The sequence below is a fragment of the Orbicella faveolata genome, unplaced genomic scaffold (assembly GCF_042242905.1).
Source record: "Orbicella faveolata isolate gen_17 unplaced genomic scaffold, um_ofav_v1 contig_25, whole genome shotgun sequence".
In the NCBI taxonomy this organism is placed as follows: Eukaryota; Metazoa; Cnidaria; class Anthozoa; order Scleractinia; family Merulinidae; genus Orbicella; species Orbicella faveolata.
Window position 1 is genome coordinate 8,806,116 of NW_028301553.1, and position 26,034 is coordinate 8,832,149.

General features: G+C 37.2%; 3 protein-coding genes and 1 non-coding gene across 4 annotated transcripts; 2 read left to right on the forward strand and 2 right to left on the reverse strand.

Annotated features, from left to right (window-relative positions):
- Positions 1-1,442: 1,442 nt before the first annotated feature.
- LOC110050189 (thiosulfate:glutathione sulfurtransferase-like) lies at positions 1,443-3,704 on the forward strand. Its single transcript, XM_020756079.2, has 3 exons — positions 1,443-1,980; positions 2,175-2,337; positions 2,909-3,704. The coding sequence occupies exons 1-3, from the start codon at positions 1,716-1,718 to the stop codon at positions 3,009-3,011; spliced, it is 531 nt and encodes a 176-aa protein (XP_020611738.2). The 5' UTR covers positions 1,443-1,715; the 3' UTR covers positions 3,012-3,704.
- A 1,272-nt stretch (positions 3,705-4,976) lies between these two features.
- On the forward strand, positions 4,977-21,824 carry LOC110050186 (integrator complex subunit 6-like). The gene is made up of 19 exons (XM_020756075.2): positions 4,977-5,429; positions 5,514-5,591; positions 6,168-6,317; positions 6,545-6,634; positions 7,116-7,296; positions 7,412-7,549; positions 8,161-8,329; positions 8,705-8,939; positions 9,942-10,094; positions 11,000-11,135; positions 12,919-13,013; positions 13,296-13,409; positions 14,358-14,437; positions 15,187-15,288; positions 15,846-15,894; positions 16,685-16,811; positions 17,739-17,878; positions 18,433-19,138; positions 20,844-21,824. The coding sequence occupies exons 1-19, from the start codon at positions 5,295-5,297 to the stop codon at positions 21,044-21,046; spliced, it is 3,081 nt and encodes a 1,026-aa protein (XP_020611734.2). The 5' UTR covers positions 4,977-5,294; the 3' UTR covers positions 21,047-21,824.
- Positions 21,825-22,574: 750 nt separating this feature from the next.
- On the reverse strand, positions 22,575-25,500 carry LOC110050188 (uncharacterized). Its single transcript, XM_020756078.2, has 2 exons — positions 25,079-25,500; positions 22,575-24,405 (listed from the first exon to the last, which is right to left on the reverse strand). The coding sequence occupies exons 1-2, from the start codon at positions 25,264-25,266 to the stop codon at positions 23,952-23,954; spliced, it is 642 nt and encodes a 213-aa protein (XP_020611737.1). The 5' UTR covers positions 25,267-25,500; the 3' UTR covers positions 22,575-23,951.
- Positions 25,501-25,715: 215 nt separating this feature from the next.
- Positions 25,716-25,789, reverse strand: Trnan-guu (transfer RNA asparagine (anticodon GUU)). The gene has a single exon. It is a non-coding gene; the product is annotated as a tRNA-Asn (tRNA).
- Positions 25,790-26,034: the final 245 nt, after the last annotated feature.

Sequence of the window (26,034 nt, forward strand, 5' to 3'; positions counted from 1 at the left end):
TTCTGCACATGTTTCATTTTTCACCATTTCTTCCCTGTATTTAGCCTCTGAACAGGGTCGTTGGTCAATGGTGGAAGATAGGACAAAAAGGAAAAGCCAAAATGAAGTGAGCTGGAGGGAAACTTCACCCACCTTCCTTTTCCTTTGCTCTGTTTTCCAGCTAAAACATGCTCACACGTTAGAAATGTGATAAAAAAGTAATCGCATCCCTTGTAGATCTGGTCCATTGCTCGCTCCAAGAAGTTTTTAATTGCAAATTACTCACTTCCAAGAGAAACCCATAACAGGTTGAAAGTTGACTGTCACTAATTAATTTTTGTAAAAAATTACTGTTGCTTGCACCAGTTCTGTCAGTCCAAATAACGTCTCAGTCACATTACCATGCACTACTTCAACCTCAATCGTTTAGGCTCTCTTTCTTTCTCCTCCCTTGTGCTTGTCGTTTAGGGGGCAAGAGAGAGAGAGCCTGGAATCGAGGTTGGCACTGCTGACGCTTTCTTGGGAGGTCACGCAATCTTCCTTTCCGAAACGAACGATTGAAGATTGCGTGACCAGTCAAGAAACGGTCACAAAAGTCGATTTATTGGTATAGCATTACTTAAAAATACATTGGCATTAATGAATATTATTGATTTTTTTTCGCAAAAAAAAATAATAATTTGTTAGTGCGTGTCAAGCTTTTTTGTAAATGCTTGTTTTTATAGAATTCCGGTTGTTTAGGGGCGGCATCGTCGAGGTGTGAGGCGTCACCGTGCTTCATATGGGCTCGACCCCTGTCGGACACGGGATTATGCCTTTGTAGACTTTGTAGTCCTACGCACATGGCAAATTAACTATAACCACGCTTCATTTCTTTTTTGTTTGTTTGTTTGTCTGATTGTTCAGACTGCAAAAATGACACCTTTATTTTGAAGGCGACACATGAATTTATCGGCCACTTCTTCGCCCTCCTCTAAAATTGGGCATCAAAAAAAAAATTTGAAAAAGGAAAATTCCAAGATATTACACTTCCTGATTTGGAGATATTAAAACGGGAAACGTTCCATGCGTAACCAATTGTCGCAACTCATCAAGAACTTCCGAAAGATAGATGATAGTGAAATGGAAAACAAAAGTTTGATGTCAAAGACCGTCAAATAGCTCCGTCAAATGATTTTACGCCATGGGTTTACGTCACGTTTAAAACAGATTTTCCAGTCCATTTTCTTTTTGTCTTTACGGCCTGTCAGTGTGTTTATAACATATCTATATATATTACATGACCTTGCCATCACTGATTGTATAATGTGTCCGTAAAGTTAAAGCGTGCAGTAACTCACCGGCATTTGGACAAGATTACGTTACAACCGTTACACAGTGTACTCGAGGTGTGACTAAATGCACGTTCTCGATTGCGTTACTTTTTTCGGCGCTTCGAAACTCGGGCTATGAGATGGCTTTTTTGGAGAAAACATTAAAATATTTTGTACCACTCTCGATATAAGCACAAAATGAATTTCGCTCTCTCAAATGAAAACTTAAAATCGTTGATTTTTTCACAACCGCACACCTTCTGTTCACCTTGGGAAGAATTTCCTCGAAAACGATGACGTCATTATTAGATGATGTAAATTTTTCAAAAATGTCACCGGAATGCTAATAAAAGAAGTCAAAACCGCTCGAGCTGCATAAACTTTTCAGTCACCCTCAGAAGAAGAGCTTCGAATAATTTCATAATGGCCTCACGCGCAGTTGCCCGATTAACCAAGTCTGTACTTTCGGAAAGTGTTCTACCCCGTGTTCTTATCGCAAAGGCGCTCTCAGCGAATGCTGGACCCAAAGAACGAATTTGGTCCTGTAGCAAAGAAGCTGATCAAAGCCAGATCGGCCTCGAATGTCTGAAAGATATGGTTATAGATGGTGATATACAACTTTTTGATGTCAGGGAGCCCCACGAACTTGCCTCACTGGGAAAAATACCAAAGTCTGTGAACATACCCTGTAAGTAGTTGTAGGGAATATTTGATAAATTTCGCTTGCTTACAAGTTCGGTTTCAATCTCGGGGTGTAAACTTTTTCGCCTATGATACGCACAGCTGCTCATCATTCTCGTCAATTTTCAGGAATGTTTCGTCTCATTTTCATGATCCACTACGATTGTCACGCTCGAGTTTATTTTTATTTTTATTTTTCAGTGTCACAAGTCGTTGAGGCATTTAGCTTGAGCCCGGCAGAGTTCGAACAAAAATATGGAGTCCAAAAACCAGATGTAAAAGATGATAATCTCATCTTCCACTGTCAATCGGGAAGGAGAGCAAAGAAAGCCATGGAAAGCGTGAAAGAACTCGGCTTTGATAAGTAAGCTTATGTTTCTTGTGCATGTTATTTCATTTGAGATTTGAGCAAATTTTGAAAATGTTGTCCTACGGTGACCGTTGGACAAATATTTCAAAATTCGCTCAAGTCTCATTAAACTCTCCAGGATGAGAAAAAATGACACCATTGAATGTTCAAGAGTCTTTATTCAGTAAATTACCCATACATTGAACGAATTTAATGTCAACTCCTGATCTCCATACAAACTCTTTTATTTTAGCCACAGTTCTCCATACAAACTCTTATATTACGCTTGGGTGACCTGTGAATTAACCTTTGATAGGCTTCAGTCATCTGACTTGTACCGTTTGCCCACAACCCTTCAAAATATATGAAAACTATACAAACTATTGATTCCAGGGAGGTTTTATTATGAACCAAACATGAAGATAAATTATTCATAAAAAAGCAGACTTTGTAACAATACATCTGCATAGGGCAGCCTCTACAATGTAATCTTCATTCATTTTATTTTCATAAATATTTACCTATCCCCAAATGTCCAAGTTTATTTGAATTAATGTATAAAATCATTTAAATTTTTATTTTTCAGGGCCACTCATTTCAGTGGAGTCTGGTCTGAATGGGAGTTTTATATCAAACGCAGACCACAAGCTGTCCAACCCAAAAGGCCGCCAATACGCCGAGAAAGATGATGCTGACTTCAATGTTTGCAGGATCAAATTAAGTTACTGTGCAATAACTAGTTATGAACAATTGTTTTTTTTTTCTCTGAGAACAACGATGACTTTTTTTCTTACATATTTAGTAAAATTTGGGGTTCTTAAGTTTTGGAAAAGTTTTGTACTGTGTGTTTTTTATAAAACTGTAAAAAGTAATGTACCTTTTTACTGATGTCACGCAATATCAATAATTTTTTTTGTAATTTTCAAATAGACAGAAATCACCTCCATAGTTCAATTTATTATTCCGAATTTAGTAAATCCTCAAAGTTTCATAAGAATCTGTTACAAACTCATAAAAATATAGGACCCCAAATTTACCAAGAAATGTATGCCAGGGGCAAGTGTTGTTGTTCAATCAACTAGGTGTCACATAAGATCTCAGATGTACATAACTGGTTATTAAGAGAATGTTTTTTAATTTATTTACTTGGAAATTTAGTTTCAACAGTTGAAACTACTTTGGTATTCTCTTAATAAGCTCACTGATGCTAATAACAGGTTGTTGTAGATCTATATTTGTGAATATCAATTTTATAATTTCAGCTATTTATTATCAATGACTTGTATGAAAATGTTTTGTTAGTGTTCAGCCTTTGCCTTGTGCAAGGTGTGCAATTGAAAAGACAAAAAATAATAAAATATTAGAGTAAAAATTTCTCGTAATAGTTTCAATGTGCTAAATTAACCAGTCCTAGGTGAAGTTGCTTCATTAAGCGAGTTACGTACAACTCTGGGCAACCCAGTTTAGCTTTCCAGGTTGACTTTCTCTTGGTCACATCATAACACTTACAACACTCTGGGGTTGAGAACGGGTCAGTTTGTGAGTCAATGGGTTAAGGCCTTCTTTTCTCTCCCTTCAAAAGAACTTGAAGGATATAAACCACTCCTAAGTTTGTAGAGAGTTTACATTCAGCTTCAGGTTTACTTGTGCAAACAAAGACAAATCAATCATACCTTCCTAGAAACCTTTGTAACAATCTCATTGTGATGCAGGCATATTTCGTAACTTCAGCTGGTATATATTTTCCCATTGTGCAAGAGCCATTAACCCAGAGTCAGCTTCATGCAAATTATAAAAATATTGAAATGAACCAATATTAAAATTTTCTCGATGTTTTGAAGGTAAAGCTTTCAATACATATTTGTTCACATTTACATAGAATACCCTTAGCTTGTTAGCCATTAGATAGAGTAATACCATATTAAAAGGCCTCTGAAGACAAGAATGATTCTCCGAGATAATTTCTCTGTTTATAAAGTCAATACTTATTTCCTGGGAAAGATCAGATTTTTAATTCTCTTCACCTACCAAATTGAATTTCTAATCACATAGCGAGGAGAAGTAGGATCATCATCACAGATGACGTTCCGGTTAAATAATAGCATCTTTAACGTTTGCGTGCTGCAGTTGTAGGTCTCTTGTTGATAACAGATTGATGGAACAGCTGGTAAAATATATTCACTTTCTGATGGCCACTGTTTACATACAATTCAAAATCAGTAAAACGTATTTGCTACAGGTTAGAACTGAGGGGGGTCAAAACAATACCTGGCTGACGTTAAATCAGTAGATCTGTAGAACTATAAGTTCACGAAAGTTGTCTGAAGTTTCACATTTGAGCTCACCATCTTGTTACTTATACACGAGGAAATGGATGTCTTCTGAATCGAATTTGTAAACTTAACACACGATATAAAATGTCTAAGTTTAAATTGACTTTAGAACGAGAGGTTTCCACAATGATGTCCCACAGGCGAGCCGCCACTACAAACTTAGCTAGTTTAAACATCTTTTATTTCCTGCAACATCGTGAAACTCGTCGTGTAAAAACCTGACATTGAATATCCGGGTGGACATCCTTCTAACAAAAAGTCAAAATCAATCGCTACTTAGCTAGAAGAGAAAACAAGATACACCGTTTTGAGAATGAACGATCTGAATTACCAACACAAAAAATAAATTATCTTAGGCTACAACACAAATAGAAGACGTGCAAACCTTAGCAAATCACAATTTCGTCAACTTATTTCGACTTCGCACCACGTTTCTGGAGAACAAAAGATATTTATGGCAAACTGTCGTCAGTGGAGGATTATGGTATATCCGAGGTCACGTGGTGTCGCCACATCGTGGAGGCGCTTGAGCTGCGCCCCGAAGCAGCTCTGAGTGAGGGCGCCATAATGAAGAGGGAAAAAGTACGCGGTCGTTCTCGTAAACGAAAGAAGTTTCATTTCATTTAAACCCATAAATCAATGTGTAAGAGTTCTACCAAGAACATGGTAATATTTGTTTTCGTTGTCGATACCTCTGCGTCTATGAACCAGAGAACGTCTATAGGCACTACGTTGCTTGACGTCGCGAAAAATGCCGTGGAAACCTTTACAAAGGTAATGAGTTTGCCCTCTGTTCAATCTGAGGCTTAGAATGACAGTTGTTTTATTTGCCTGACCCGTAAAATTTGTCTTGTTTAGTTTCGTCAGCGAGATCAGGCGAGTCGAACTGATCGATATATGTTGGTGACGTTAGAGGAGCCGCCAGGAGCAATAAAGGTATGGCCCTATTGTGAGCAGCAATGAAGCTCCCATCGCCGAGATCGTTGGACCGTATTGTACCTCGGACGGCTCGTGTCAGCGCAAAGAAATCGCACATGAAGGAAATTTATCTCCGGAAAAAATGCATTTCAAGCCTTGGAAGATTGTTGTTGTTAATTTACCGGAAATTTTCGTGTCTTTTGTGACTTTGTTTAGTCATGTTTACGACCCTAAAGGAATTATGGGTATTGTTTTGAAGCGATTATGTTGTAAACATATAATTGTTTATATTGACTCCAAAGGCTAGATTATGTTCTTAGATTGGTGTTTTCAGTGTCCCATTAAAAAAGAAAGAAAGTAAAATTGCATTTAGAAATATATTTTAACACGTTGTTCTTATCATTTGTCCTAAAACTGGTCGCAGGCTTATTTCCTGCTTAGAATTTTGAGCCTATATAGCCAACTCTTCAATTAGTCTGTCACTAATTTCAAGATGTATGACATCAGCCAAACATAACAATCCCCTTTTAACTTGTGCAATATTATTATTTATGAGGTTGATATATTATTAAAAATTTTTTTTTTTTTTGCAAGGCTGGTTGGCGAGAAAATCAAGTAACTTTCATGAATGAACTAAAGAATCTCCAAGCAACTGGACTGTCAACATTAGGGACTTCATTGAAAGAAGCTTTCGATCTTTTGAATTTGTATCGTCTACACTCTGGAATAGATAACTACGGAATGGTAAGATATGTACTGTAATTTGCGTAAAAAGTTGAATTGGAGCAAATCATGATTGGGTTACCGGGGTATACCTGGGTTAGGTATACATGAATTTACAAGATTTACAGGGATATTTATGGGTAATGGAGACCTGTATTAAATTGAGAAATATCAGGATGACTTTATGGTAGCCAACAGTGAATTATATAACTCACTAGCGCTGAAAATTTGACTTTCTGTTATTACAGGGACGAAATCCTTTCTATGTTGAGCCAGCGATGGTAATTTGTATTACTGATGGCAGCAAACTTTCAGGTCAAGGTGGAATACAGGATGAGGTAATTAATAGAATTGATTAGTCACAGGTATATCAAAAGCTAATAAATTTTAATATAGGTATGACATGGCCTGTTGGTGTTTTTTTTTTTAATTTATGGTGGGAGGTTTTCTGATTTATTTTCCCCTGCAAGCTTTTAGTTTCTGTTTTGGATAATGTTGTAGTCAAATATGATAAGTTCTACACTTGAAAATCTAAGGGAGATTTTTTCCCTTATTTGGTAGAAATGCACATGCTTTGCAGTCACTGTTGTACAGTTGATGAGGTGTTGCTGTTTACTAAGCCATAACTAGTTACAACCTACTTTTTAGTGGTTGGGTTAGTCAATCTAAGGAAATGGAGTTCTTGTAACTTTGACTTGATCAATAGATTGGTTAATAGAGAATAGACATTGAAAAGTAATCCAGTTTGTTACTGTGAAGGAAATAAAAAGCACTGTAAGTGATAAAATTTTATATGATTGATTAATTTTCTTTTTTTAGCTTCATTTACCCATGCATACGATGTTGCCAGGACATGAACTGACAACAGAACCATTTCGTTGGGATCAGAGATTGTTTTCCATCATATTACGCATGCCTGGAACCAGAAGTTCCATGCCAGGAAAGATCGGAATACAAAGCAATGAACCTGCCATTGCTGCCATGTGTGAAGTCACAGGAGGTAACATCACCTTTTAGGATTTTTTTTTTCTTAATCATTTTTGATTATTCAAAGATGCAATTTTCTTGATAGAAATTTAAACTTGTCTCTGGTCATGATTCATGTTTATTTTCAGGGCGATGTTATAAGGTTACGTCATCAAAGTCTTTGGGACAAGCTTTAGAATCTCTTGTGCAAAAAGTCCAGTGTGGTGTGGTAATTAACTTCGAGAAGATTGGTGGAGCCAATAATCCCCCACCACCACCCCCTGAAGGTAGAGTAACAATCTTTGCTTCCAAATCAGCAAGTACCAAACATCACACAGTCAACTATTGAAGTCAGATGTCTGTCCTTTCACTTCATACGATTTGGCTAATTTTCACTGCCCACACCAATCATTACAATTTTTCAATATCTAGATAAAATTAAAATATAAAAAATATTTTTGCAAAAGATTAATTTTTTGCAAATTTGTGCATTTAACAGAAATCAATAGCACAATAATTTTATTCTAAAATACACTTTACAGCATTTATAACTTGTCTGTACTTTAAATTGACTACTTTGAGATTTTCTCTGTAGTTAGCTATTTGTAGGTCTTGAAGTGCCGCTCAGTCGTCCGAGACAAGTAGATTTTCCTGCTGGGCAAGTAGCTTTTCACTCTCAGTTGCCCAGTGGACAAGGGATTAGGCAAGTCGCCTGCCATCTAAAGTAGAAAAGGAGTAAACAAAAACTTGCCCAGGGCAAGGTGGAATTCAAGTTTTTTTTTTTTCAAGTCCTTTATTTTGGCATTTCATTTTGGTATTTCAGATGGAAGTGTTTTGTCATTTTATGGCTGAAATTTTCTTACTTTATTTTATTTTGTTTTATTTTCACTTTTTTTAGTTGTAAAGAACAATATAATGGAGGCACGAGAGACTGATTCTCCAACTCCTCCCCTCTTGATTCATAACCATGTCATGAACAATGTAGACTATGTCAAAGATGAAATAAAAGACAAGAACTCATTTAATAATGAGGAAAATCATGTGAAGATAGAAGGGTCATTAGCAAGGTTTGTCTCTCGGAATGAAGTGTTTTATTTTAGACTGTGCTTAAATGCTGTCTGTCACTCTAGTAAGAGTTGGTGCTGTAATTAATGGTATTTCTTACTCTGTAGTCTGTTGACTGATCTGTAATTGTTATTTGTATATGAAGTCTGCAGTATCTTTCAAACTTAGACTGTACATACATGTCTAGATGTCAAGTTTGCAAACTCTAACTAATCTCTGTGGCACTGAATTGTAATCTCTCTACATGTATGTGAACTCATTTTTGTAGTTATCGCATCTTTTGAATATCAACTTTCGATTACAGGTAAGCTCTATAATTTAGACTGTTTTTACCAAGTACAGTGTATAATAAGAAGTTTTTTTCCACCTATCTGTAGATGTCAACAGGCTGGAGATAGCATAGCTCCAGCACCATCAAACAGCTTGCAGCCTGATGATGCTCTTGGTAGTATGGGAATGACAAGATCAACAACATCCTCCCCAGTGCCACCAAGTGCGCAGACTACAGCATGGATGAGTTGCCGCCGAATGATTTATATCAAAAGCTCTCCACCATCTGGTCACTGGCCTGTACCAGAATCATTCTGGCCAGATCCATCAATGCAAATACTGGTAATCATTTTCTTGCATCTTAAAGGTTTAGATCTCAAAGGTTTAGGGATGTAGCTGAGATAAAACAAAGGTGGCTTCTTGACAAGTTCAGCTGGCTTCTCTGGCCTGTACACCTTCAAAATTATGCCAAGGTTTTTTAACCTCTCCAGTGAAGTTTCAGCCAATGATAAACTCTCCCTTCAGCTGGTGAAATTAGCTAGTAGTCAGCTCTTAGCTATATCTCAGATTGTTAGTGCTTCATACATAATTTGTGCAGCAGTAACATAAACAGAAACATGCATGTACCAATGATAACCAAAATGGCAGGGGGAGAACATTTAGAGGGAATGCTGCATTACAGAGTAGTAACCATTTTAAGGGCTCAAAAAAATGCCTCCCAGTTGTCCAGAGGTAGATTTTACTTCTGGGCAAGGAACATTTCATCTCACTTGCCCAATGGGCAAGGGATCAGGCAAGTCGTCTACCAACTAAATCATTAAAAGAGCAAGCTAAGACTTGCCCAGGGCAATCATTATTTGTGAGATACTTGTCCTAGGGGTTAGCTGTCCAGAATTTAAGTTTTTTCGAACCCTGCATTGTGGGTGTAAATTGATTAGATAAATCCATTACAAGTATGAAGCATGCTTGGTAGTTTGGGAACCTCTATGCAGGAACATTAGCAAAACAGTGCTTGAAAACAGAACTTGTTTCAATACTCAGAAATAGAATGAAACTTTTGGAAACAGGCACATCACTGGTGAATGGTCTTATAAGTCCTCATCACAGCTTGAACCTCCCTGTTGTGGACACCATTTAGTCCAAAGTTGACATTTGTGGTCCCTAGGGTATCCACTTGGGAAGTACCTTGATTTTATTCAAGTTGTCTTGTGATGCTAGTCACTTAATAATTTTTTATAAATATAGATCCTCAGTTTGAACGCTTACTGTAAATTGAACTTTTTTTTTTACCACAGAACAATTTTAGTAGCTCATTAACGTCCTAAATGATTTGTTTTTTATCAGCCTTCACGAGATGCCCATCCCAGTGTGTTTTTTTCATGCAACAATTCAGAGCCATTGGTCCTTGACAATCTGCCATTTGACAAGTATGAGCTGGAACCATCACCGCTGACACAATACATCCTGGAGAGAAAATCACCATCAAACTGTTGGCAGGTAAGTTGGTAATGTACGAAGTTGTTGTGAAAATCCTGGTAGTTTTGAGAAGGTCAAACTAGTTAGGCAAAATCAATCCCACAGCAGATCACAAGCCCTGTGTGTCTTGAATCAACACCCCTTAAATAATGAATAAGCACCAGTATTGAAGTATATTTCCAGAAATGACGACAGCTGTAGCTGAAGCTAGGATGCGTTTATATTTAACAATTAAATTATGAGTTGTGAGTTGTTTAAAACTTTGTCTAATTCCTCTTCACATGGACTTCAGGAATGCAAAGAATCAGCTGCCATTTTGTTAATAACAGGGTTCGTATGGGTCCTGGAAAACCTGGAAAGTCCTGGAATTTTATTGTGGCATTTTCCAGGACTGGAAAGTCCTGGAAAAGGGTTACTGGTCCTGGAAAGTTCTGGAAATCTGTTAAACTCAAGTAAAAAACATGAAATGTATGGCAGACAGTAAGGAGAATTAACATTAAGATAATGGGAGTGAAAGGGTTAATGTGAATTTTAGAGTCCTGGAAAAGTCCTGGAAAAATCCTGGAAAAGTCCTGGAAATTTGTTTCTGAAAAAGAGTACGAACCCTGTAATAACTGCGCACTGCTAGTCTACTATAACTATCTACAACAGAATATTATAGATAGTGAGCAGCATAGCCAATAAGACAACAGCATTCTCGATAGAATGCTAATAGATTTATATGAAGAAGTAGTCTTACACTGTTGATAGTGACACACTCTCGACCAACAAGTCAGTTGTGCATTTAAATTTTCTTACTGTATATGCATGTGTTCATCTGTTCTACGTACTGTATGATTCAGTTTGGAACAGTCATGTCTATGGGAAACTTCTATTTCCTAGCTTTCCTTTTTAGTGAGAAAGTTGGTTTTACTTGTTATTTTCAGACATTCATTTTGAACAGCAGCAAGAAAGTTGGTGATATGGGATTTCCTTTTGGTTACCTAAAGGCTAGCAGTAACCTTCAAACAGTGAATCTGTTTGTTATGCCATATAATTTCCCAGTGCTATTTCCTATTGTAGGTAAGAATATTGCCAGTGAAAGTTGTAAATATGTTAATTTTTTTTTTTTTGCAATCATTGACAGTGAGTTTTTATGGAATCATTATCCATTTTATCTTTGTCTGGAATTGATGAGAAATTTTTGAGCTTTTGATAAGATTTAGATTCTGATAGGCAATGTCTAACAGTTTATAAGAGAACCATTTGCTCCTTCTCTGGCTTTGTTTATTTATTTTTTTCCTTGCAAAAGAAAATTACGAACAATCAAGAAATAATTTATCCTTCATTCTTGACTGTATGTTAGAAGCACTCCTAAATCAAACCAGTTTGTGAACTAACTGTGTTTACACAGAAAAACTTGTTAGCTAATGTTTGTTAACTGTTTAAAGTCATTTTCCTAATGCTGTGGATTCCAGAGAAGTGAAAAATGGCTAATGATTCTGTCTACTTTAAGAAACTTCATGTTTCCAAAGTTTGATCAGAATTACACTTTCATCAGTTTAACATGTTGCATGAGATTCTGTAGCAGTAAATAGCAATGTTTGTTGCAAGTCTTGAGGGATGGGCTGTTACATTTTTTGAAAGATGAGCAAAGTATCTAGAAAAGAAACATTCATTTATGATGATCTGGCTTTAAAACTATTCATTCCTTTTGGAGATTGTTTAGAAAAGAGAAACATCTCTGCCGTGTCGATGATTGAAAATTAGGTTTGTCACCTAAGAGTCTGTTCTGGTTCAATCAGCATTCTATTGACTCTTATGAAACTCAAGGTAATGTGTTGTAGATGGGATTACTGTACCTTTCTGTGCTCCAAAAACTTAACAGCCCATCCCTTGTCGAATTTGTTTGTCTGGTTGTAAGTTCTTGTTTATTGAGTACATTTTACAAGCTGGCTGCAACCTCTGCAGGAGACTCGCACAGCTTCTCCTTGCAAATGATGGTCTTGTTGGCCAGATATTTCCTCTTCACATCTGAGGTTGGTTTGTGCATGTGTGATCTGTCATTCACTGTCGTTGTTTGTTGTGATTTGATGTAAGTGTGGTCATGTCATGTATACATGGTATGTGATGATCTTTGTTATGTAGTTGTTTTAGTATGAAGTTTTAGTGTAATCCCAATTTTTCAAACCTTCAAAGGAGACGAAAATTGGGTTCAAAAACTAGGTAGTTTGAGAAATTGGGGGGTAAAATTATGTACAGTGTTTGATTGAGGGAAGGGAAACAACTTTTGGTTCGAGTTTTCAGGAGGTTCAAAGAATCGTCACCATCATGACATATTTATTACAGAAATATTTATTATAAAATGCTGCTTCTTGTTAACATAGCTTGGTGCAACAACTAAAGAAACTTTGCAATAGTTTTGAAAAAAAGCCTTGCCTGCTGTGCAACTTACGTTTACATAAACATTGATTTCCTTGAAATTTTTATCTCGTGTTTGCATCAATCAGCCTATGTAAACTCATGTGGTATTTCCTTTTCAGTATACAGGTGTTATTGTTGTCGTTGTTTTTACTTAATTTCTATTTACGCACATGAAAATGTGGAAAATAACATAATACAGAGACTATGACTGTTACATTAAGATGAACTTAACAAAAAAAGAAACAAAATAATATGGATGGCAGACTTTTTATTTTCCATTGATGCTAAAATTCAGAGAATGGTGATTGATTGTTTAAGGCAGAACTTACAGGTTAAATGCCACAAATACCCCAAAATAATACGGGGTTTTAAAGAAATTGTGAGTGGTTTCTGAAGAATGCCTTCAGTTGGCCTATTAAAACAGTGTATTACTCTCTTTCAGATGAACTAGTTAAAGTTCACAAGATGAAACCAACTGCAAAGTGGAAAGAGAAATTTGAAAGCTATCTTTCAACAATGCCAAACTACTATGCAGGGGTGAGTATTGTACATGTAGTACTGTCTGATTATTATTTTATAATGATCTTGCATTATTTGAGGTCATTATTAAGGAAACACCCCTTAAATGTTGAACATCGTGGTTGTATAATTTAGCATGTTGTACTACAGATTGAGTGGTATCTGCTTAAACACTGGTCGAGGTCATTGTGTTGTGTTCTTGGGTAATTATGACTAAAAATGTTTAGTTGAGTTTTTGTTTTGATGTTAAAATTTTTGTTTACTCACTTACACATTTTTATGTTTTCATTTCATGACCAGCCTCTCCGCAATGCATTTCGCCGCATGGGCATTCCTCCAAACATTGTTCCAGATCACTTGGACTCTTTCCTAAGTTACACAGTTGTAAATTATCTGAAGAAGGTCAAGCAGCAGGTGAGATCTGGAGCGAGGGAGATTCAAGAGGGCTAGTGTGAGATCAGAAAGAGCAGGGAGGGTGCAAGGTGGGAAGGGAATGGAGGTTTCAGGATCAGGAAGAGACAGTAGGGAGATTAAAGAAGGTTGTGATAAGATCTGGGCCACATTTCTTGGAAGCCCCAGAAACTTTTCAGGCCCATAAAGATATTTTAAGTCAAGTGTATACCGGTACACCTGAAATGTCTTGTCCTCTTTTCAAATTAAGAATATATGAATAAAACCGCTCTGTAGTCATAATGTTTGAGAATTTGCTAGCTACTTGTATGGCTCTCCGGGTGTGAAAACATTTCAGGAATTTCGAGAAACGTGTCCCAGGACTCAAGAATGGGTGTAAGATAAGGAGGAGAGGGAGGCAAACATCAGAAGAGTAGTGTTTCAGTTTCATTTTCAGTTATTATTATTTTACCATGCAATATATTAATAAAAATAACTGTGCAAATGTCAAAACTATGAGGCCAGGAAGCCCAAGGATGCCAAAATGCTTACAGTGTATGTAAAGGCCCGCCTTTAGAGAGAAGATGTAGGACTTGTAAATTTACATTTTTTTTTTAGTTATATATTACTAGAGTTAGGGGCCTGGCTACCTGAAATACCAAGAGAGTTAAAAAGGGCAGGCAGCCAGGTCTACAGATGTATTAATACAAATTTTAGGTCGGTACACACACACACACACAACACATAGCAAGCAATAAATAACAACAAAAACAACACCAAAGGCCAAAAAAGTACACACAAGCACACCATGAAGAAGTAAAATATGCTTATACCAAGAGAAATGACTTAAGTTTAGAGGTGAAAAGAGCAATATATATAAAATTCAACCTGTGTAAAATTAAATTCAGAAATGTTGACATGGTGGCTGTATGGAATGTGCTTGATGTGTTGCTGTTGTGGTTTTGTTTTTAGAGCAAAATGGAGACTGATAGGCTGATATCCCTTGTCGGCAAAAACCCTGCTGCTAGAGAAGCAGTACAAAGGCCACTGAGGTTAGTATTAATATTAGAATATTGATATTGAACTATGAAATAAAGGTGATTGTATAATATTTCGCTTTATTGATATTTTGATTTGCATTGTGCAAAGTGCCTCTTGTCTGGAAAATTATGATTGTGCAATTAGAAATGCTATTTACTTAAAATTATATTATGCAACTTCTGCAGTAATCTTTTAGACCCAAGCTTGAATTATTATTATTTATCCAATCATTGCTGAATGCCATGTGTACATATTTTGTACTCTTTATTTTGTTCTTAATCCTAAAAAGCAGTGCATGTGTAAACTACAATTTACAATATGAATCTGTAATTTATTAATGGTGTCTGTTATTCTTGTGTCACCTGTCTGCTTGATTATAATGTTACTATTAATAATAAAGTCATTATTGAAGAATTATTGAATAAATGTTGTGTGGTCAATCCTTGTGAAACTGAGCCTTTTGGTCATGTACCTTCACATCACTGTAGAACCCTGCTTTCTCGAATTTGGTTGTTTTGAACTCCCGCTATCTGGAACTCAAATCTTTTCCCTTTGTTTATGCTTTTTCAGTCACTTGCTAATGGCTATCTTGAAGCACTGACATCTCAATCTATTTTTCTTTTCCCTTAAGAGATCAAGATAGCAGGATTCAACTGTAGGGTGCTTGGAAAATATCCCCATTTTTGGGTCTACGCAAGCTGTGGTGCATTTTTTTCTTTTGACATATTGTGATTGCTTTGGCTACATTCTCATTTTTCAGTGTACCAACACGACATCTGCCTAAAGCCAAGAAACAGGACTTCCGTAAGTTACTACACAACAACAATTATTCCTCCAGTACTGATGATAACCGAGTGTCAAGGTGAGTAAAAATGAAATTTTTATAAAATAGTAATTATTACGACGACTGAATGGTTCAAAGCCTTTTCTGCGGTGTGATTAAAGTATTTTTAAAAGGTTGGGAAAACTTGGAACAATAGCCTACGTGAATGAGACATCTCTCTTTATTTGCTCTCTTCATCCCCTGAAAATGATGTCTGAAATATCATGCCCATACTGAGTAGGTCTGAGTAAAATCCCTTTACAGCTGTAGCATCTCTGAAATTGGTGGTAACTCGCCAGTGAGGTAGACATGATTAAGCATTCAGTAGTTATCTTTAGCTCATGTAATGCCAAGAGGGAATTTGAAATTTTGGTAGAACTTCAATTGGACCCTGCCAATTCAAACTCGATTCTTTTGAACTCCCCATCATTTTGAACTCAAAACCATTTCATTTGGATTTGCCTTTGAGTCATTTTCTGCTCCTACTATTCTGAAAAATGTTTTGTTTCCCCTGAGAATTCAAAATAGCAAGATTAAACTGTATTTGAAATAAAATGCATTTAATCACTGCTGTTTTTTTTTTAAACTATTTTCAGTGAGACAGATATCAACATTCCAAATGCGTCATCTCATAACATTAAACAGGTTTGTGGAAGAAATAAAATAATGTTATGCTTGGTAGAAGTGTGGGAAAGATTTGTGATCAATCATATCAGCTCTTTGGGAAAAAATTTCAAGTTCTCCCAAAATGAGTCACACTGTCCAGAATCCACTGGTATGTGAAAGGTCTTGTGTTGTGCATTTTGGGAGAAGTAAAAGAACTTTTAACAAGTGGCTTGTGTCACTGATTGATGAAATTGTTTTCTCAAGTTGAAGGGGTGCGTGGAAAAAGACCCTACATGACATCTGATAGACTGGAAGATTCTCCCAGCAAACTGCTTTTCACTTCCTTGTACAGAAAAGCAGAATTTGACATGATCAAGAGTCACTTGGGGCTTTTTCCCCACACCCTTTCAGTTGGTGTATTGAACTTGACCTGTTATTCTATCTGTCTTTAACGAGATCTAAATTTTTATCATGATATCCTTACAGTTGTAATAAATTCTATTATTTATAAGAATTTGGCAGTACATCAATGCAATAATAACTCTACTTACTGCAGAGCAAAAAGCATAATCCAACTTTTTGTCTGCTGCAGCTGAAAAACATTTCACACCTCAGTAAAGTTGTATGTGATGGAAAGGTGGATTAATTTCAGTGCCAGCTAGACTCCAAAGTCATCCATATGTTAAGGGAAATTGTAGCTTCCCCCCCAAAATGAACAGAGCTTGCAGATATCTCACAAGATCACATAGTTATGAGAAACTCAGTGCCTAGTCAAACGTTTATAGTCCAACATAGTTCGTTTCTCAACTTTCCTCTTTTTTTACTTTAGAATGTCAGAACACAAAGCTACAAAAATCCATTCGACATTTCACGAGAAGAGCTCTTAGATCAGGTATCTAGGATGAGAATAAACTTTTTCCACACAGCGGCAACATCAACAAGACTACAAGATGAAGGTAAGTTTTCCGTACCTTTGGATTTCTACAGTAACTGCAGATCCGACTCATCCCAACCCTTTCCTCAGCCACTGATTTTCTGCTCTCTGGTTTAAGGAGCAGCTCACTGCCAGCAGTGATTATTTCTTTCCATTTTCTTATCTATTAGTGTCAGTGTAAAAGCAAGCTTAGTCGTGACTTATGCTAGCCAGTTTTTGCATTTTACAAGACTAGCTTCAAATTACCTTACTAATCAAAATTAAAATTGACAAAAGTAGAGAAATACTGAAGAAATACATGTACCCATACCATGTTGGAAAAGGAATAAGAATGGTGAAGCATAGGGTAGCTGTGAAGTAGCGCTTTCAAATTAGGTATCTGAAGCATATAAAAAAAATATATTATTCAGTTTTTTTTACTCTATTTAATCCCCTAGTTTCTTGGTGCTTATTTAGAATCCTGGCAGAGTAGAGATTGGCACTATACCCTATTTCTGGTTACTTGCACCACTTGCTTTTCAACCAGAAAGAATGGCTGAGTGGTGAGAGAGTTCACCTCCCACCAGTATGACCCAGCCTCTAGTCCAGTCCAGTGTTATATGTGGGTTGAGTTTGTTGTTGGTTCCTCCTCTGCTCCAAGGGTTTTCTCCCCTCCTGAAAAACTAGCCTTTTCATGTTCCAATGGACCACTTTCAACATATTAAAATTCAGCTTGACAGCAAGGCCTACACGACACAAACAAAGGAAATTGAATGATATGTTTATTCATTTCTTACGTTTGTGTCCTCTGGGCCTCACCATCAAGCTGAATAATATTATTATTTTAATATATTGAAAGTAGCCTATCCAGCTGGAATTGAGGGTCTGAAGAAAACTGGCCAGTGAGAGCTGATGAGCTCCCCCTCTAAAAAAAAGTAATTTTTTTAGAATGTATTTTTAACCACTACAGATGCCCGTCACAGTGTAGCCATTGCAGATATGGGTAATTATCAGGAAGTGCTAAGACAAATGAGTCCCTTGCGTGAAGTTGATCCTGGACAGAACAGGGTGCACATGTTTGGAAATCCTTTTAAACTGGCTAAAGATCAGGTACAGTCATAAATTAAAGAAGAATTCTTTTCTTTTATCATTAATAGCTTCTTAAAAGTGCCATTTATTGTTATACCTTATGCTTCTCACTGTTGATCAAAATGGCTGAAGCATTTGCCTCACCTATTGACAATGATAATTTAGCTTTCATTAATTTATGCGATTTAATTTCTTTGTTTTAAATTCCCAATCTTCAGTGATATAGTCATTCAACTTGAACTTCACTTCGTTTTTGTGTATACTGAGTGAACTTTGAAGAACTTAGTTTACATGTGCATGCTGGAGAATTAATGCATCAAGATTATTTCATTCTAACACTGACCTTTGAGCTGAAAGATTTTACAGGTGTAATACTTCATGACTAGCTATGTACTTACATGTAGCTTCTTATCAACCACTGCAAGTAAAGCTGACAGTTTTATCAGAGCAAGAAGAAGACATTTTTGAAATTGTTGACTATAGTCACTCTAGAGGAAAACTCTCACATTTAACAATAATAGGAACTTTTGGTTTGTCACATTTAACTGCAAATTGATTTTGCATTAAATTTCCAGCGAGTGATGGTTGACGAAGCAGATGTAAATGAAGCCATGGCAGGTCCTCCATCACGTAAAAGACCTCCTATGGATAATAGACCTGGCTCTCCAAGGGACAAAAAGAGACAGCAGGAAACACCACCTGTACGGTGGCCCAATAAAATGAACCAAAATGGAGGGCCTCTGATAGGTCCAATCAACAACAAAGTTCCACCTGACAAAAACTTGTCAAACCAGGATGTAAAAGCGAACAATGTCTTTCCTGGTCACCATGGGGTAAAACGGAAACACAGCGAAGGAGGTGATGGAGTGCACAAGTCACGGAAGTCATCAAAAGGTTTAATAGACCCACAACTTGCAAGGCTTCAACGGCTTCAAAACAAAGGAAGATTAAATAGGAAACATCAACCTGTGACAAAGACTGATTCAGTTAATTCTTCCAAGAATGACTTTGTCTCGTCAATTCTTAAGGAGGCAGTGACTTCTCAAACTAGAACGTTCTCAGGTCAAGGGGGGCCTTTGCTTCATTCCAATGACAATACGCTTCTTAAAAACAAATTCACAAACTCAGAAGCACCAGAGGTGTTTGTTGATGAAGTTGTGAAAGAAAGAGGCAAGGGGCCTTCGCCAAGATTGCTGAAAAAGCAACTTGCACGAGAAGCAATGGAGGAAAACAGACTCATACGCAACACCATATTCAAGGAGATCAGACTCCCTGAAAGAAGTATGTTTGTTTTCTGTAGTGTTGTTGTTGTTGTTTTGCTGTTGTTTTTTGTTTGGTTGTTGTTGTTCTTTCTTCTTCTTCTTCTTCTCCTTCTCCTTCTCCTTCTCCTTCTCCTTCTCCTTCTCCTTCTCCTTCTCCTTCTCCTTCTCCTTCTCCTTCTCCTCCTCCTCCTCCTCCTCCTCCTCCTCCTCCTCCTTCTCCTTCTCCTTCTCCTTCTCCTTCTTCTTCTTCTTCTTCCTCTTCTTCTTCTTCTTCTTCTTCTTCTTCTTCTTCTTCTTCTTCTTCTTCTTCTTCTTCTTCTTCTTCTTCTTCTTCTTCTTCTTCTTCTTCCTCTTCTTCTTCTTCTTCTTCTTCTTCTTCTTCTTCTTCTTCTTCTTCTTCTTCTTCTTCTTCTTCTTCTTCTTCTTCTTCTTCTCCTTCTCCTTCTCCTTCTCCTTCTCCTTCTCCTTCTCCTTCTCCTTCTCCTTCTCCTTCTCCTTCTCCTTCTCCTTCTCCTTCTCCTTCTCCTTCTCCTTCTCCTTCTCCTTCTCCTTCTCCTTCTCCTTCTCCTTCTCCTTCTCCTTCTCCTTCTCCTTCTCCTTCTCCTTCTCCTTCTCCTTCTCCTTCTCCTTCTCCTTCTCCTTCTCCTTCTCCTTCTCCTTCTCCTTCTCCTTCTTCTCAGTTGTGACTTTGGTAGCTTTTCGTGGTTGTGAAAACATGCAAAATGTTGTCATTGCATTTGATTACTTGTTTGTTACAGGAAGCAAATAATAAGTATGTTGAACACATTGTGTTATCTTTGGCAGACTCTTAGAAAGATTAATATATTTTATCTTCCAAGGTGTATCATTGTAAACTTCCTTGAAGTTCTTCAGAAATGTGAAGCAGTGAAAACTGAGGCTCCACTCTGCAACCCTAAACTCCCACAATTGGGACCATTAATAAGGAAAATTTGTATTCCAAGGAATAGAGTGCATATCAAAAATTAGGAACCAGTGTACAAAAAACGTCCTGTGAATAGCCTGACAGGGCTTGTGGATATTCCATATGCATTTGGGTTTGTGGATTCTGTCTTTCACTTGCCTGATGAGCATATGAAGCTTCTTGGAAATTTTTTGAGGAAATTCAGATTACAGAATACTGTAAAGCCTGGTTTTCACTGTGACACGAGCACAAGCATAAGCATAATGGTACTAGGACACCCACAACACAAGCATGCACATAGTCATGCACAGAGTGAATAATTGCTTTATTTTTGGTTTCATACATGTACCTCTGTGATACAGTAAAACAATATGGCGGACTTTCACTTATGCTTACAGCAGTATGTTCTCACTTCACATAAGCATAAGCACAAGCACAAGAAAAACAAAAACTTTTATTCTTCTTGTGCTGATGCTTGTGTCATGCATGTCTTCATTACGATATGCCTGTGTTTATGCTTGCTGTTGAAGGCGTCCTCACTGTGGTCGCGATCATGCTTGTGCTTGTGTCGGAGTGAAAACCAGACTTGACAGATGAACTATTGTCAGTGGGAGCTAGTGAGGGATAGTACTTCATAGTTTGAGGTTCCTGAAAATTTGTTCTCTTTACACCCTGTGAACTCTAGGAAGAGTAATAGTATTTGCAGAATGTTATTGTCAAAAGGGAAAACCAGTCAGATGTGAGATTAAAAAACCACAAACACTAACTGACTTTATTAATAGAGATTCTTTTTGCCATGCAGGTGACGAAGCTATTTTGGATCGTGTAGGGAACTTAAAAGGCTCACTTGAAGTTCAGACTTCAGTGGTGCAAGAAATCATTGAGGAGGCAGAGTTGTTCAAGAAGAGAGCATTAATTGAAAAGCTCTCAGCTCACCTTGGACACCTTCAAGAAAGACTTTCCCCAAACTCTGATGTGATTGAAGTTTCAAAAAAGAAAAGATAGCACTTGTTGTGTTGAGGCATGGAAAATTGTTCATAGCCACTCAACCTCCTGTTTGTTTTTTTCTCAGTTTGATAAATTGACAAATGTAAATATTGATGGCATGTGGTGAGTTGCATCAACTCATATGGCAGACTGTAAATTATAACAAGCTTAAAGTAAAAGAGTTCTGGAGTCATTTGCTACCTTGTTTGCCAAAGAAAATAGTATTTTCATGTCTTCAATATGTGGAGCCAAGACCCCCTCAAAGTCATTTGCAATGGATGGTTAAAGTCCATGACAAGTAAAATGGATGTTGTTTGTCAATTAGTTAAATTTTTAGCAGTTGTGTACAGTTTGCCCAAAAGAACCACAATACAAATTTGACAATAATATTTTTCTAAAGTTTTCACTCAGGAATAATTGAAGAATAAACTGTAAACTTACATGTACACTGTTCAGTGTAATGGCCTTCATTTGAATGTTCACAGTGAAAAATCTCAGTCACAGAGTAAAAGCTAAAAACCTCTTGTGCAGCATAGAACTTACACATAGCCACATAAAGTACTTTGTTGTGACGTCATTCAAAGACTGTTCCAACACTGTCTAGTTTTGCAGAACAAGTTCGTTCAGAAAAAGTGTTGGTAGAAATTAAAACACGTAGAATGTTTTCAGTGCAAAACTTTCTCATTTTGTATCTCATGGCCAGTGTTTTCACTTCTATGGCAATTTCCTCTTTGGTAAAGTCGTGTCCATAATAACATATTGTGTTTGAAAATAAAGCTACCTACCAGTTTTAATATGCCGAGTCTCAGGGGTGATGTGTATTCAAAGTGACAAAAAGTTTCAAATGCCTTTCATAGTGATTGCAATAATCCACTTTGGTGTGGTGTGATGTAAGCTTTGTGCCATCCTGTCAATTACAAACAATGAGCTTAACTAACTACTTCTGTAAGAAACTCATCAGAGTTCCCTGCTATTAATAATGTGAGTTGTTGAGATATTCAACCCAGTTACACAATCTTGGCATTAAATTTTCAAAGGTTGTCAGGCCTTTCATTAAGTTTTGATTCACATGTAGCGTTGATCTTCTCACCCATTAGCAAACTTGTTACTTTATAGGTGAATTGTATCAACTACAGGCAACGTCACCAGTAACGACAAAGACCCATCAAGCATACTGAGTCGTAAGAGGTGTCAAGTAACAGGGCTCAATAACGTGCGCTTACTGACAGTTGTGGTTGCAGCTTCCCCTCTTTTCCTTGGTTACTTGTGTTTGAAGGGTTGTGTCATTCAATAAAAACACAGAACTATGACTAAAGGCATTTCATAGTATTGCGAGAATTATCAAAGATGTGCTCTTGACAGGGGCACAGTGACCATAATTATATGCTTGTATGCATGTGCATAGCTCCATAAATCCAGAATAAGTAAAAATATACTTATTGGCAATAATAATTAAGTTACCTGGTTTGACAGTCCCTAGTCTCTCCTATTAAACCTGCTATCATTTACCCCAATGGTTAACATCTAAACAACACAGGCTACAACATGTAAATACTCCAATGTTTTTCCATGTTTTGATTAATGAAACTGTTCCTTGGAATATACAGAAAATGGCATTTCTGAACCCCTAAAAATGAAAATTTTCTGCAGGAGTGAAAAGCTCTTCAAACCTGAAGTATGTATGAACTGCATACTAAAATTCAAAACTCTTGAAGACCTGTTAAACCCCTAGCTAGTCCTGACAATTCAAGAGACATTAAAAAACAACCTTTACGTGAATTTGCACATTTAACTATATGCATACCTTTACTAAGTTGCTCTTTTCACTGGGGTCATGTTCAGATTTTATGAAACAATTCACACATGGGCTTTCAACGTATTTGCACTAGTAAAGTGAACTATGTAAAAAGTAAATATATTTCTGATAAATGTAGTCCTCCTTTATACCATCAACAAGGTGTTAGCTTCGCCCTTAATACAGAAGTGCGCTTAGTCTTACAGTTTTTTCGTAATAGTGTAGTTCAGTAGGCAACATTTTAGTCGAGCTTTAAGTCAGAAATGACTTTTTTTTTTATTATTGAGTTAATTCCATGAGTAATAACACATTTTGATGTTAAATGGAAAAACAAAATGATAAAAATTATGAATGCCTTGTTTCTAATAAGCTACCTTCCCCAAATTCTAACTTTTAGTGCCCTGGCCTAGCTTGTTTGAAAGGTGGATAGCACTATCCATCAGAGTCTGAAGTCACTATCCAGGGGATAGCATGGTTTGTTTTGTCAACACTTCTCTGCTGGATAGCAATTTATCCAGCCTTCCAACAACTAGGGCCTGAACAAATCAAATATAACATCCTCGTGTGTCCAAAACCACCATTGCATGATTCATTATGCAACCTTTGTCTACTTCTAGGCCTCGATGTTTTGCTGTGGTCAATCATTTTCAGGTCACATGGTCTGAGGTAATTTGTGAAAAGTGGCCGTTTGTCTCGGTCATGTCACCAAAATCAATTGAGCGCGAAGGCCTGGGAGAAAGCCATATAGAAACTGGGCAAATGCAACCTCAAAGTGCTTAACTAACTTGAACAGCAGCAACTTGAACACCTGGCAAGCAGGCAAAGTGTCATTCAATTTGCTTTTAATTACACTTATTTTGACTTTCTTTACTTAAAACTATTATCAATTTTTTTTTTGGATTTCACTCTTAAGAGATTTTGATTATCTAAGTGTCATTCTTTATCAGGGTTTGAGATATGTTTTCAAAGCAAGGTGTCAATGAGGAACTGAAACAGGTCAAAAGATATGATTTGATATGATTTGTTGGTTCAGAGGTCCCTGTCTAATCTGTTATATTTATGCTGCTATTTGACTTTTCCCTCTTTGTTGTGTGACTTGTCTTAATTCATTACTGTGTAATACTCATGTTATTGTTCTTGCCAGCACTGAATATGTTCATACAAATCAAATAAATGAGATATTGGAGCTGCTGATGGTTGTGGCAATGGCTCCTCTCTATAGAACAAGTCATGGTCAAAATGTGCCATTTGCGTCTCAAAATCTTCTGAAAAGAAAGCCATGATGTCTGGCTCCTGTGAAAGAAGCTTGTTTGTCTTGTTTGTACTGCTCCGTGCCTTTGGATGAGCACACTCAGCAAGCACTTCTTCCGCATCAACATCAAGGGAAACCAAGTCCGAATAAATGTGATTTCCCTTCTTTACATTGACTGCCTGAGCAACTCTTTCTCCCAGGTTTGTTCGTGTAGTTTCAGATTGTTCAAGTTCTTCAGCTATTGCAGCAACTGCATCAAACTGCTCCCGTTGAAGAGCCAGAAGTTTTCTACTAACTCGTTTGGTGGAGTTCATTGATGGTTGTGTCAGGCTGAAAAATCATAAGGCAACAAATTATAAATGGAAGTTAAATTACTTCATGGCATCTTTTAGGGGTCAAATAGAGCTTGAGCCACGCCCCTTGGTCTCTGTTGGGAGTATAATTCAAATTTTCTGACGAACATCCCCAACCTTTTCACATGGTAGAACTCCTGCCTCCCCACCCCCTCCTTAGGCTACAACCACACTTTGAACAGCTGGTTGCTAAATAGAGAGAGGCTTTGTGAGTGAAGTACCTTGCATATTACAGGAACAATTCACACAAGGACTCTGCCGTGAACACAGACCTCCTTATTAACAGCAGTAAATAAATGTACTAACCATTTGGTGTGTCTTTCAATGGTGACTGTTAATTAATTTCCAACTCTAACAACTGTTTCACAAACTATTTTCTCCTATTTACAATATCAATACAATAAAAAGAACACAATTGAATAAAGAGAACCATCGCCTGCCGCACATTAGATGATGTACCACTAAATTCTCTCAGACATTAAAGGGAATGTATGTGAATTTGTAAGGAGAGTATACGTTTTGAGCTTCGGGTTGAAATCTATCGATCTTAGTAACCATATGAACTTGGTAAGCTACAAAAACAACAAAATCTCTTGCCCAGTTCTGACTGTTCTCGTTGGAAGTACAATATTTCATCGAAATAAACGTACCATGCATAGATTTCCTTGCTTTCTTCCGTCTTATTTTCAGTGGGCGCCTCTGAAATGTTCTTTTGGCCATTCTGTTTGGGTTTCTTTGCTTTCTTCTCAGGAGTGAGATCTAGCTGCGGACTCATGAACAAGGTAGTCGAAAGCTGAGGCGCTGGCTTTGGAGGCCGTCGAATGCCATCAGAATCCATGATAACGACTAACGTTTTTGTGCTTTAAGAAAACCATGGGTTTGAAACAAATTGTCGAAAACTTTCGGGACCATGAGTCGCCATTTTGAAACTGCCCGCAAACTGCGTGCTAGAGTAGTGTTCCGCTGACCAAAACTTTTCTACACCCGTGTCGTGGCTTCTCCGATCCTCCGAGACTTCTTTCGAGGAGATCGGCTTGTCTTTCCATCCCTCCAAAATTTTGTAATCCTTACAACCATGTTTATAAAAAAAACAATTCTGTCCTTTTCTCAATATACAGGATGCAACAAAGTGTTTTACAGTCATATATCGTAATGAAAATTCAAACTATTACGAACTAGCTTGTTTGATAAACACATCTATTTTAAAACGCTCCAGATGTTTCCTTCTCTTCGGCAACCTCCGCAAACAAGAATGAGAAATTGCAGCGAAAAAGAAAAGAAAAGACTCGTCCCCGGGTGGGCTTGAACCACCAACCTTTCGGTTAACAGCCGAACGCGCTAACCGATTGCGCCACGGAGACTTAACTAGTAAAAGTAGAATTTATTTGCAATAAAATCCTTTTACCCACAATGACTTGCTTTCCTTGTGCCTCTGTTTCAAAACGAGTCCTCATGCAAACCAATAATGTCCTCGTGCAAACCATTGATATGAAAATGAGTTTGATTTGCATGAAAATGAATCTGTAAGGGAAACCCATTTTCATATCAATTCTTTCGCACGAATACTCGTTTTGACACAGAGTCAAAAGGCAACCCAGAAAAATGA

Coding starts and splice junctions, on each gene's coding strand:
- LOC110050188 (XM_020756078.2), bottom strand. CDS start 25,266: ATGGATTCTGATGGCATTCGACGGCCTCCAAAGCCAGCGCCTCAGCTT. Junction 24,406..25,078: donor AGCAAGGAAATCTATGCATG/GTACGTTTATTT, acceptor ATGATTTTTCAG/CCTGACACAACCATCAATGA.
- LOC110050189 (XM_020756079.2), top strand. CDS start 1,716: ATGGCCTCACGCGCAGTTGCCCGATTAACCAAGTCTGTACTTTCGGAA. Junction 1,981..2,174: donor AAAGTCTGTGAACATACCCT/GTAAGTAGTTGT, acceptor TTTATTTTTCAG/TGTCACAAGTCGTTGAGGCA. Junction 2,338..2,908: donor AAAGAACTCGGCTTTGATAA/GTAAGCTTATGT, acceptor TTTATTTTTCAG/GGCCACTCATTTCAGTGGAG.
- LOC110050186 (XM_020756075.2), top strand. CDS start 5,295: ATGTGTAAGAGTTCTACCAAGAACATGGTAATATTTGTTTTCGTTGTC. Junction 13,410..14,357: donor TGAAGAAGGTCAAGCAGCAG/GTGAGATCTGGA, acceptor TTTTGTTTTTAG/AGCAAAATGGAGACTGATAG. Junction 16,812..17,738: donor AACAAGACTACAAGATGAAG/GTAAGTTTTCCG, acceptor TAACCACTACAG/ATGCCCGTCACAGTGTAGCC.